This window comes from Sciurus carolinensis, chromosome 8 (assembly GCF_902686445.1).
Source record: "Sciurus carolinensis chromosome 8, mSciCar1.2, whole genome shotgun sequence".
NCBI classification, from domain to species: Eukaryota; Metazoa; Chordata; class Mammalia; order Rodentia; family Sciuridae; genus Sciurus; species Sciurus carolinensis.
Window position 1 is genome coordinate 68,258,445 of NC_062220.1, and position 13,703 is coordinate 68,272,147.

Sequence of the window (13,703 nt, forward strand, 5' to 3'; positions counted from 1 at the left end):
AAACTTCACTTCTTAATACCACATTGGCCATCAAGTTTCAACTGAATTTTGTAGGGGAGACATTCAAACCAGTGAACTGGATTCAAAAAGAAGATTTTATAAGTGTCCAGAAAATACACAAAGATCATAAGATCTGGATAAGTTCAGGTTTCTCAAAAGACACTTGGGAAAATAGAAAACAATTGAGCAATGCTTTCAAAATTCTGACTAAAAAATATAAATATCCAACCTAGTATTCTTTAGTCAATCAAGTTATAAATCAAATATGAGCAAGGACATGTTTTAGGTTTGCAAGTTCTCCAAAAATTTTACCTCCTACACATCTTTCTTTAAGAAACTACTAGAATGAGGATGTACTCCACCTAAAAGATGAGTAAACCAAGAAAAAGGAAGACTGTAACCAGGAAAAAGGAGATCCATACAGGGAAGAAGCAGAGGAAATCCACATGATGTTGATTAAAAGAGGTTACAAAGCAGCTCAGACAACTCTGGGAACAAATTTTTCTAGACAATGAAGTTGATCAGATAGCCAATATAAATAAACATATTGAGATAGGTAGAAGCTGGAGGAGAATTTAGGGTTAAATAGTTGAAGTATTAGTGGTCATAGAAAACAAAGTAAGTAACACAAAATGAAGGAACAAAAGGCAAGCCTGGTGCTGTGGCCCATGCCTGTAATCCCAGCAGCTTGGAAGGCTGAGGCAGGAGGATCGGGAATTCAAAGCCAGCCTCAGCAAAAGTGAGGCACTAAGCAACTCAGTGAGACCCTGTCTCTAAGTAAAATATGAAATAGGACTGGGGATGTGGCTCAGTGGTTAAGTGCCCCTGAGTTCAATCCCCTGTACCCCAATACCAAAAAAAAAAAAAAAGAAACAAAAGGCAAGACAATTAGAATGCAAGGAAACACACACACACACACACACACACACACACACACACACACACGCTCGTGCGTGCGCGCAGAGTCCAAGTAATAAAAAGTTAATAGTGGTTTCCACATAGCTCCACTCTATACAGAAAACAGAAGTATTACAATATAAATACTAACTTTTGATCTAACCAAATTTATGATCCTGTATTGGGAAGATGGAGAAATGAAGAATGCACAGAGCTTTGGTGGTGGTGAGAATACAAGAAAGAGAGCTAAATCCTTATCTCACAATGTAAGAAAATATAAATAAATGAATTTTATTTAAATATAGGGACATACATATCTAAGACTTGGGTAAAGAACTTGAAAGTGGTTGCCTTAGGGAGGGAAGGAGGCTGAGGCCTATGATTTTTGTTATTTGCCCTTGTAGAAATAGTTGATTCCTTAAATTATAAGACTGATAAAATTAACACTTTTTTAAAAAAGCAATATTGCTAAATTAAGTACCTTACTTTACTTTTCTACAAACACTGCAGATTAATGATATGTTTATAATACATTATTAGCCCATTAGAAGAGGGGGAAAGAAACCCTATTATTAGATTTCCGATGTTCTCAGTCTAATGTTCCTAATGTAATTATATTAACATAACATCAGCTACATTTAAATTAACATGTATAACATTAGAAATTTCTCATTCACCCTCATTAAACATCTTTTCTATTTTATTATAATTCCATTTAACAATTCCTTCTGGCTTTTGTCTTCCAAAATTTTTTACTTTTCAGTGGTATTCGCATGTAATCCCAGTTACTCAGGAGGCTGAAGAAGGAGGATCATGAGTTCCAGGCCAACCCCAGCAACTTAGCAAGACCCTGTCAAAATAAAAAATTAAAAGTATTGGAATGTGGCTCAGTGGTAAAGCACCCCTGGGTTCAATCTCCAGTACAAAAAAAGATTATTTTTATGACTTGAACACAGTTTGAACCAGTCCAATAAATCCTTTGTAAGATCCAGGTATAAGATATGTTGAGGCAAACTAAACAGAAAAAAAGACAACCATTGGGAAGAGAACAGCAACCAAGATTACCTCAGTTAATATATTCTGATATATTTTTTTCTCAATTCATTGTATTTTTAGGCACCTACTAACACTGAGCATTGTGATAGTGTCAGCAGGCATTCCTTAAGTACTCACCATGTGCTACACTCTAATTGCTTTACCTTCTCTGTCATTTAATCATGGCAGCAAACCCTCTGAAGTAAATGCTAGTATTATCCCCAATTTGCAGGCAAGGAAAATTAGGTATAAAGAGATTATATTTCCTTAATTCCTTAGGGAGTAGCTAAGCAGAAAAATCAAACCCAGAGCCCATATGGTGAATCAGAGATCTGGGTTGTCTCCCAGTGGTCAGTCAGGGGCACTATGAAGGAAACACAAAACTAGGGAAGAAAGGGAAGAGGATTAACTTAATTGTGCACCAGAAAGTTTGTCATTGTATTTAATTACCATGACAATGTGAAGAATGACTATTACTTCATTATACTTGTGTACAAGATTTGGAAACTTATCCATGGTCACAGAATTAAGCTTTGAACCCTCCAAAACATATTTGTTTCTACTGGGGTTTTCCACAAACAAAGGAACTGGCAAAACTACAAGATGATGTCAAATCTATGGAAGAAATAAAGTAAGATCTTCAAGGAATTGTGTTCAGTCCAAAGGAGATGCTGGTGGGGATGCTTACAGGAAAAAGAGTTTGTGACCTAAGGCCTTTGGGACTGACAAAAAGCATTTTCAGTCACCTCTTTTTATAGGAATTTCAGAGCCTGTGTATAGAAAGCACATGTGATAGAGCAGAATATGGGACATGAAGAAGGAGTTTGTTCTGTTAAGGTTAGAATAAAGGGTGGGGTGGGAGCTATTGGGAAATGAAGAGATGAAAGGGAAGAAAAGTGAAATTTAGGAAAGAAAGTGAGATTCCCTGGGAGAAGATTTTAAAATATGACAGATTCGAAGCTTTCGTAGTCCAGACTCTGCTGACCTACCCTTAGACACTTTCAAAAATTAGATGCTGCCACTTGCTATGTATATATAAAATTTATATATATATGTATATATACACATATAATATATATATATATATATATATTTTCCAGTGGTACAGATGAGATGTCAACTCAGGACCCTTGCCAGCCTCTGTAGATCAGTAACATGTTCACTCAATCTGGGGAAGTATTGCTACTGCTTACTTGGGATAAAGCCAACTATGATGTTCAGCAAATATGGATTTCATCTACTTGAAAATGATTGCCTTTACATCTTGTGACATCTTCATGGACTCTGCAATGAAAATAAATTATAATCCCTTTGAGTGGGAGAAACTAAATTAGAAAGAAAAACGATTAGAAACAGAAGGCAGCTTGACGCTTATGATGCCAGATTTGTTCAACATGTGATTCCAAAGCTGTGGATAAGTTCTTCTGGCCCTTCTCCCAATTAACAACCTTTAGCTCATTTAAAAGCCAAAATCCATGACTCAAAAGAGCGTGCTAGGAAGAAATTTTTTGACAGATAAAATTAGCTATTCCTGGCAACATCAAATAACGTATACATACACTCGTGTACCTTTTTCTGGAATGAGTCTCAAAATACACCAAGATCTAACTTAAATGGCTCCCTAGGGCTCTAAAACTCAAGTATAATAGCTAACATTGATCAAGTGCTTACTAAGTGCCAGGCATGGACATTAATTCTCCAACATTATGAGATAGTACTATTCTCACATAATCTTATTCTAAAGTTGATGCAATTGAATCCAGGGGAGGCCAAATAACTTCCTCAAGGTCACAAAGGTAGAAAATGACAGAGTCCACACTGAAACTCAGTCTGACTCCACAACATTCTAAATATTCTTTACTCTTAAGGAGTTTAAGGCCTAATACTGACTTCAGAAAATACTGGATTCAGTGTGGTAAGTGCACACATAGTAAGAGTGCTAAGGACATGTATAGGAAGAACATCGAACTTTATCTTTGCCTGTTAGGAAAGCCATCATCCAAGGGATGACTAAAAAAAAAACTGGTCACCAAATTCAGAGATAAAAGAGAGCTTAGTACTGTGAGTTCATGGAAGAAGAAGCCAATAGAGAACCATTTTGAAAGGTTTTAAACTAAGGATGCACCTGACCAGATTTGCATTTCTAAAACTCTTTTGGTTACTTTGGAAAATAAGTTTTAAGTAGAGCAGAAATTGAGTCAAAGAACTCTCTGGGTTCAATCCCCAGCACCACACTAAAAAAAAAAAGGAAAAACTATACCATTTTTTATGGTAGCAAGAGACAAATTTACTAAACTACATAGTAAGTTTTGATTCATATTAAAGAATGTAACGTAAGAATTTAATGCGAGCAACTTGGGAGGCTGAGGAAGGAGGATCGCAAACTCAAAGCTAGCCTCAGCAACTTAGTGAGACCCTAAGCAACTTAGCAAGATCCTGTCTCAAAATAAAAAATAAAAAGGGTTGGGGTATATCCCTGGGTTAAATTCTCAGTACCCTCCCCACAAAAAGCAGGATCCCCCCTATGATCTGAGAAATTCATTGAATTGTAATTTTAGTCACAATAAATTTGTTTAAAATTGCTTAGATTGCCACATAAGGTTCACAAAGTTTTTTTCAAAGGGTGGATTCTCATCTTTTAAAGTTAGTTTTATTTGAATCTGGACATGGTGGCATGCACCTCTAATCCCAGTTACCTGGGAGGCTAAGGAAGGAGGATCACTTGAGCTCAGGGGTTCAGGACAACATAATGAGACTCTGTCTCCTAAAACCATTAAAATAAAATTAGTTTTATTCCTACTGAATGATTACTTAAGATTCTAGCATCATCCAATCAAGCAAATATTTATCCAGTTCCTATTATATTAATAATAGGACTTGGCATAGTTTGCCAAGGTAGGAAACAAAAAAGGTTAGCATTATAATATTAATTAAAATGTACACCTTTGTGTGCACAAAGGAAAAAAGACAAAAAGGAAATAAGCATAATTCATAACTGTGATTATGTGAGCAATGTGATAAGTGATTGCCATTTTTAATTTTATTTTGATGTATTTCCCACATTTTATACTAGAAACACAACTTATTTTTTAATATAATAAAAGATATATATATATATTTTTATGTCCTTAAGGGTGTAACAGGCTGGGGTTGTGGCTTAGTGTTGGAGCACTCACCTAGAATGTGTGAGGCACTGGGTTTGATTCTCAGCACCACATATAAAAAAATAAATAAATAAAGGTCCATCGACAAGTGAAAAAAAAAGGGGGGCATAGCATAACTGGAAAAGGGGAAAAAGTAACATGCAGGAAACAAAACAATTGAGGGAAAAACTGTATGTTTATTGAAAATAAGCTCAGTAAGTTGTTCAGAGCAGGAGAAGTCAGGAAAGTCAAGAGATAAAACTTAACAAGCAAAATAAAAATAAAAGATCAGAATTAGGATTAAATTTTTCTGGGGGAAAATTACCTCTTTCCCTAGTAATTTTTGATGTTTTTTTATTGACCATGAATGCCAATCTGCAACTTGTGTTTCAGTTTTAAATGTGGATAAGGGAAGTGGGGATATAGCTTAATGGTAGACTGCTTGCCTACCATGTAGGAGGCCCTGGGTTTGATCCCTAGCATTATTAAAACCATGGGTTCCAAACACTGCCTCCTAGCAAAAATGATTCAACTTCACAAAAAAATAATAATAAATAGGCTTTATATATCACACTTCAAAGGTAGAAAACGATAAGAATCAAAATCAGGGTTGCTTTTGAAAGTAGCATTTTGGGCATTATTTGAATGTTTCTCTTGCAATTCTTGAACCCAGGGCCTTGTGCTTACAAGGCAAGCACTCTACCGACTGAGCTATCTCCCCAGCCCCCTCTCTTGCAATTCTTGATTAGAGAACATCTTAAATTGTAAAAAAGAAAAAATCTACGCTACATTACTTGCTATTTAGACAAGGAAAATGTAACAAGATTGCTCTTAAATTAACAAAGGACTCTAATCAATCATTCTTGTAGCACAAATAGTCACTTACAAGTGTAGACATACTTATAAATGTATAGAATATATATTTCATTAGTTTTAGGATGACATTAATTATAAAGTTCAAAATTATTTTTGACTAAGAAAGAAAAAGTGCTGCCAGTTGAACTATTGCACATCATCAATTGTAAGATGAAACTGGATAAAATGTAGAAAATGTGTGTTTTTAAATCAGTGAAATAGTATAAACCTTTTGTGACCATTTGATAAGTGTCTACTACACCTACAGATATGAGGCCAGGTGCATGGTTTTGTTCAACATTCTATCTGTGACCAACAAACAAATTCTTAATCCTTGAATGAACGAATGTGTATATCTAACACTCCAAATGATATAATAGATCAGAATATACATTTCAAATCAGCATTAACTGCTAATTAAATATCTAAAGTAACAATATTATTGTCTGACATTTATTTCGAAGTGATACATCTATATTTTTGGAAAGAGTCATGGATATGATTAAATTCTGATAAATAAGAACCACCCACCTCTGTGTAAAACAGGTGAAGCTTGATTTGTAAAGCCCAAGTGAGTAATCTGATGTGTTTAATATAACAAGTAAATTGTGCGAGGAGAGAAAGCTGTTATCACCTCCTACTCTTCTCTGTTCTTAAAATACAGCCAACTTCACAGACTCTCTTACCTATGAAAAAGCAGTTTTATCCTCTTATAGAATTTTGTAATGGAAATGCTATTCTGTTCATGCACCACTTATTTCTGCTTTAAGAAAGGTATTTAATAGAAGAAAAGCAATATTTTCCTCCATATACATGCAGGACATATTGTAGTATGATTACTGAACCAAATTTTTATACATTTGAATTTCAAAAATTTCTGTTTATTCTCCAGGAAAATTAACACCATTGAGTCCTGGTGTTATGTGATAGTCTATTTTCTCCTCTGTCCTGCCACCTGTATCCTACTCCTTAATCTTCTAAATCACTATCACCACCAAGCCATTGCCAAGTCCTGAAGCAAAGTGATTCACAGGGCTGACTGGACCAGACTAAAGTAAATATATGGTTTATATTTATATCTGCACAGAATAATTCTAAATTAAAGAAAGATTTGAATCATCTAGGTGAGTTCCTGTGATGCTGTGTATATGAGTTGATATTCTGGAATCCTAGACAGCCATTGGCCCAGATTAGAAAAAGCCCACATGTACTTATCTATAAAGATATCCATATCATAGTCTTAACTGACCAAAAAAATGTAGACCAAGATGTAATATAATTTTTAGTTTTAAAAAACATGTTTGGGCTATAGGTAAGTCTCCTTAGAAAAGATGATAAAAGGTAATAATGGTTGGAGGGAGATATTTGCTAGGCCTCAAGAAATTTTTGTTTAGTGAGGAGGTTAAGACTTATTGGTAAATACAAATATGATACTCAGGTAATTGTGAGAGACACTTTAAGGGAGAATCAGATAAGGTGCCAATAGAAACCAGAATAGGGACTATATTAATTTTGACTGAAAGCATCAAAGAGTATTCATGGAAGAGATGGCATTTTAACTGGACCTTGAAAGTATGCATGAGGGTATATAGTGTAGATATATTCAGAATCTACTTTAAAACAAACATTTGCCTCTATTTCAGTGGAGTTGAGTTTTACATTCAACCATAATGTGCTACTGGTAAGAAATACATACAAATACATAGAAATATGCATATATTTAACATGCATGAGAAATTATTAATAAATGTACATTTTGAATCATACACAAAACCTTAGCAAGATGATGAACTCCACTGTAGGATGTTTAGAAGCACCTCTGATCTCTACCTACTAGATCTCAGTAACATTCTTCCAGATGTAATAACTAGAAATGTCTCTAAACATTCCATGGGTGGGAGGGGCAAAATGGCCTTTAGTTAAGAAACTCTGATATACATAACCCCTATATCCACAAGTGATTCTTTCCCTCTTCTCTGCAAGTGGATAAGATCCATGTCATGACCAGAATTTCTTTTTAGGTTCCTTCTTTAATGGTCTCCCCTCACTCCTTTTTCTTCCTCTCCCTCCTTCTCAGAGACAGTGTCTCACTGTGTTGCCCAAGCTGGTCTTAAACTCACCAGCTCAAGTGATCCTTCCATCTCAGCGTTCTGAGTGGCTGGGCCTAGGGGCCAGAGGCACCACACCCAGCTGGTTCTTAACTTCCTTGGGTCAAGTAAGCCTTTGAAAATCTGTTGAAAGCTGTTGACTCATACCTCAGAAAAACAAACATGCTTGTACAGTGTTGACTAGGGGATTTACACTGGGGTTCTCCTGAGAGAATTCTGTTTCTAGGAGCTTACAGATATATTATGTTTTGTATTTTCAACTTGGGTAATTGACGTTGGTATCCAGAAGGTCCATATTTTGGAGCCTCCTCTTCATTGACCTCAAAACTCTGAAACTCAAGTGACAATGTTCTGGTTTACCAAATCCTTCCTTCGACGTTCATCTTAACCATGCATCAGTTTTAGCAAGATTCATTCCAACATGTACTTACCCACAGAAGACCACACACTAATGAGGTAGGGTAGATCTGACTCCACCTCACCCACTAGTCTTGATTCCTGTCCAGTCCAGTTTATTCCCTCCCTGACTGTCCGGGTGCATGAGAAGAAATAAAGAACCAAAACGTCAAGTAAGAAAGGGCCACCTGAACACTTGATTTTGATTGTGAAATATATGCACCAAAGTGCACAGAATATATACCTAAAATCTATGAGTAAATTATGACCTCTATAGCCACCACCCACTGGGTATTGGTAAAAACTTTATAGAAATTCAGAGTCTTAATACAGGAAACCAACCACTTCTCCTCTCCTCCCCACCCCCACACCGCGTGAGAGCACCTGTGCTAGACTGTGGAGCGTGGATTCACACAACCTAGGAATCAAGGTCAGCATTCCCAGTTGGCGCTACTCTCCGGAAAAGAATACCGCAGGGGCTGCCCCGCCCCTGACCTCGCCGCCCGCCTTAGTAATTGGGGGGTGAGTGAAGATCTGAGTGGCCCCTGGGTGACAGCCAGTAACACTCTCAGCCCTCCAGGTTCGGGAAAGGGAAAGAACGCAGCAGGGAAAGGATTTCTTTCCCGGTAGAATCCGTGGGGAAGGGCCGCAGTCCTTGCGTCCTTCCTTTTGACCAAGGTGTCTCTGTTGCTCCATAAATAAAACGTCTCACTGCCGTCTGTCTGCGCTATAAAGGCTGCGGAGCGGCTCTCCCGGGGCATTCCGGGCGGAGCGCACGAGTAAAGCAGGTGAGTTCACCCTGAAGATGTACCTCACTCCGCCCGCCCTCGCGTCACTCCCTCGGGATGAGCCTAGTCTAGGGGCACGCTGAGGGCGGGCAGGGGGCAGTACAGCCTTCTTTCTGAGAAGCTGAGAGTGAGGTCAGAAAAACAAGACGTGGGGACCTGCTCCTCTACCCTCGGGAGAGCTGAGACCCACTGCTGGAATTTGCCTGCAGCGAACGCAACCTCGGGACCTCAGGAGCACGCCTTGAGGGTCCCACGCCCTGATACCGGTGCTTCTCTCCCACTACGTTCCTGGAACTGTGCCCTGGGTTGGGTGCGGGAAGGGAGGGACGCTTTTCCCCTTGCAAGCTCCCTAGGCCCTGTCCGAGAGTTGGTTTGTGGAGATTTCAGGACGCGGACAGCGCCCCAGCTGCCCAAGGCGGCGACTTGTTGGAGTTCTGGAAGCCCCCAGAACAAGGCGCACTTTCTTCAGAGTGGGCAGTTTCCGGCAGTAGGTGCAGGCCACAGGACCCGAAGGTGCTCAGGTGCCCCACTCCAGGCTGGCCGTGTGTGCCGTGGAGCGGCGTGTCGCTGGCGCGGAGGGCTGCAGGACGCAGACCAGGTTCGCCAGGGTCAGCCACCACAGGTGGCGCCCGGAGGCAGCTAACAGATGCTAACAGGCTCTTTCTTGCTCTTCCATTCCGATTGTCCTCCCTTGCCGCTACTCTTCCCTCTGGGTTGTCCTCTGGGTTGTCCTCGGGTTCTCAGGTCATGGCAGCGCCGGGCAGCAGGTCGGATCCGCGGCAGCTACCAGAGTACAGCTGCAGCTACGTGGTGTCGCGACCGGTCTACAACGAGCTCGCCTTCCAGCAGCAGCACGAACGGCGCCTGCAGGAGCGCAAGACTCTTCGGGAGAGTCTGGCCAAGAGCTGCAGGTAGTTGACTAGAGGCGTGGAGAGAAGTGGAGCAGGGCGTTTGGCAGCTGGGGATGGGGGTGCGAGTGGGGCTCCTGCCCGGCGGCACTGCCCGGCGCTTCTATGAGAGACTGACTGAGCCTCACGACCACAGTGCCACCCTTCCTGGTCCGTTGGTGGCTCCATCAGTCTTCCGCCAGGAATCACTGTAACTCTTGACTGGGGAAACTCGCCTTTGGGGAGAGTGGATTCCCGGAGCCCCATCTCTCTTTTTCCCTCTCTTGACGAAACCTGGAGTGCACCTTGAGGTACTGTAGGTCTCTGTGCTGCCTTCTTGTGAAGGACAGCTTGAGCAAAGAAAGGAAGAAAGCGGCTCGTTTAAAGGAGATGGTGGGTAAACCCACCACCTGGCCAGGAGTCTTTGAAACCCTCAACAGAATGCAGGCATGATACCTAATTCAGTTAGGGACCCGGATGAAAGAAGACAGGTGAAAGTGGTGTGCTTCAATTACTTCACCAGGAGGCAGGGGGACCCCTACAGAGAACCACCTTGTCTCTAAACCCAAATGTGCCACCCAGAATTAAATAATCCAAAGATGAAGAACTTAGAAAAGTCAACTAATTACAATTTTTTCTTTGTTCTTTTCACCCTTTTATTATGTTACACTTGAAATATATAGAAAGGTATAATAATCCCCCTGTCAAGTTTTTACCCACCACCCAGCTTCAACAATGATCAATTCAGTTAATCCCGTTTTACCTACAACCAGTCCCTTATCCCCTCCGGTATTTTGAGGCAAATCCCACAGACTGTATCTTTTTGTCTCTTACAGTCCCCCCTGACATCCATAGGAGTTTGGTTCCAGGAACCCAGAAGTTACCAGAGTCTAAGCATTCTTAAGTTCTTTATATACAATGGCTATAATGCATATAACTTATATAATCCTCCTATATACGTTAAATCACCTCCAAATTACTTATAATACCTAAAGTCAGGAAAATGTTGTGTAAATAGCTGTTATGCTATGCTACTTAGGAAATAAGAATCTACATATTTTCAATGTAGACACTTTTCCCCCCTATTTTTTTGTGGGGTTTTTTGGGGGAAGGTTGGGTGGAGGTGCTGGGAATTGAACTCAGGGGCACTCAATCACTGATCCACATCCCCAGTCCTATTTTGTATTTTATTTAGAGACAGGGTCTCACTGAGTTGCTTAGAGACTTCCCCTTGCGGAGTCTGACTTTGAACTTGCGATCCTCCTGTCTCAGTCTCCCAGGCTGCTGTGATTACAGGTTCACTTGATCTTTGATCTGTAGTTGGTTGAATCCACAGACTCAGAACACATGGAAAAGGAGGACCCACTGTATATATCTTTTAGTATGCACCTCTAAGCACTCTTCAAAATTATAACCACAAGCCAGGTGTGGTGTCCCAGGACTGTAATCCAGTGACTTGGGAGTCTGAAGTAGGAAGATCACAAGTTTGAGGTCAGCAACAACAACTTAACAAGGCCCTGCCTGGGTTTGGCTAGAGTCCCTCTGGGTTCAATCCCTACTACCAAAAAAAAAGGATACACACACACACACACACACACACACACACGTGTGTGTGTATTCTATAAGATTATATATAAAATATGTGTGAAGCATATAATGTATAAAATATACATTATATTTTCTTTATTTATTTTCTATACATATATCCACACTTTGTTATCTACCTAAAAATAATTCCTTAGCATAAAAACATTGACTCAGCATTGAACATTTCCAATTGTTTTATAAATGTCATACTTTTTAAAAACAATTTTGAATCAGAAGTCAAATAATATCTACCTATTTTTATTGATATTTTTTCCTCTTATTTATAGATTGAATTTAAAGTTGCTAAGTAACAAGCTATAATACATTTATTATGTTAAAGTTTTTGTAAAAACTGACTCCAAGCTTGTATTGCCAAAATATACAGTGTGTTTATTTTTGTTTAAAGAAAAGAAGAAGGTGGTACCTAGATTAGAAGTCTAAAAATTAATCTCCACGTACAGACTCCACATTGATCCCTCTTTGGCTGGACCAGAAAGTGGGTTCTTGTGTAGGGATATTTTCTCACAGGATTAAAAAGGTGGAAAAGGGGAGGGGACACTTAATCCTGTGTTTCCTAGTACAGTGCATTTAAAAGGATAGATATAATTCTTGGCAAAATTGTGGTAGCTCTTCAGTGTTAGAATTTTCCATAAAATCCTTTTTTCTAAATGGTTATAAACATCAGCAGAGTTCAGTATATAATTCTATGACTTACAATTGGTTGTGACTAAAACTGGATTGGAAACCCAGGTTTCTTGCTTTTGACAGTTGTTCAAGAAAGAGAGCCTTTGGTGTACTGAAGACTCTCTTGCCTGTCCTGGAGTGGCTCCCCAAATACCGAATTAAGGAATGGCTGCTTAGTGATATCATTTCAGGAGTTAGTACTGGACTTGTGGGTACGCTGCAAGGTAAGACGTTGGTGGATTGGGTCCCAAGTGATTGAGAGATACTGTCTCCTGTTGTAGTCCACAGTCCCCCCGCCCCACATCTTCTACCATGGATCTGTACCAAATGCTTACTCACCCTTCAAGAACTTCATCTTTCTTCTTGAGTCCCTCAATGGGAAGATTCACCTCTTTGCTCCTCTTTCATAGAGTTGTCTTCCTGGAAAATGCCGCAGCCTCTCTAGTTGTGTGTCTTCAACTTAGAGGCATATACCAAGCAATGGCTTTCCACATTTATAAACCATGACTTAGTGTAAGAAATATGCATTATATCACAAGCCACACACACATTTTTGAAGTTTTGTGAGGTAATGTTTATTCTCACTATAAGTAATACATTCTAATATGTTCTATGATACTCTGCTTTTTAAAAAAAAATTTATTTTTGCTCATGAAATTATTTTACATTTCACACACGGATCTTGACCTGTAGTGTGAAACTGGTTTAGAGGAAATTGAACAAAGTGTCTTAGCTTGGACTACACATGAATAATCTTTGCCCCACTCCCCTTTTATCCATCCTCTTATCTTAATCTTATGGGAAAATGTTCCAACATAGGTGAGAATTTTTTGTTTTGTTTTTGTTTTGGAACTGGATTATTTCATAATATTTCCATAAGCATTTTTGAAATCTGTTGCATAGTTGGTGTGTAACAGTATACGTATTCTCCTCTGTCCCTCATCCTCACAATTTTGTTACTTCACTGTCCACACCACCACCCTGTCCAATTTCTCAAAGTCTCTGAGTCTTGGAAAAAATGTCTAGTTTATTTATTATGATTTTATGGAGCCCTTAGGATGTGGCAGGCAGTAGGTAAGATGACAAGAATAGGATGCACCACCTGTTTTCAAGGGGCTCATAGTCCAGTGGAGAAATGGATGCTCACAACTCAGTATACTAAAGGCTGTGATAGGGGCAACGTTGCCTGCTAAGGGAGTGCCATTGAGGAGTGCATAACCCAGTCAGAGGATGGGCATGACTTCCTGGAACTCACATTGTCAGAGCTGTTTCCCTGAAGGTTAAGTCTGAGTCTCAGGTGATGGGAAGTGGTCTATGGGTATG

At 39.5% G+C, this 13,703-nt stretch overlaps 1 protein-coding gene across 1 annotated transcript in view; it reads left to right on the forward strand.

The window, feature by feature from the left end:
* The first annotated feature begins 9,140 nt into the window (after positions 1-9,140).
* The window catches only part of Slc26a4 (solute carrier family 26 member 4), a 57,081-nt gene continuing 52,518 nt past the window's right edge, over positions 9,141-13,703 (forward strand). Inside the window, exons 1-3 of the mRNA XM_047561604.1 lie at positions 9,141-9,222; positions 9,967-10,133; positions 12,465-12,604. Coding sequence (XP_047417560.1) covers positions 9,970-10,133; positions 12,465-12,604 — 304 coding nt within the window. The 5' untranslated portion in view covers positions 9,141-9,222; positions 9,967-9,969. The remainder of the gene's footprint in view (positions 9,223-9,966; positions 10,134-12,464; positions 12,605-13,703) is intronic.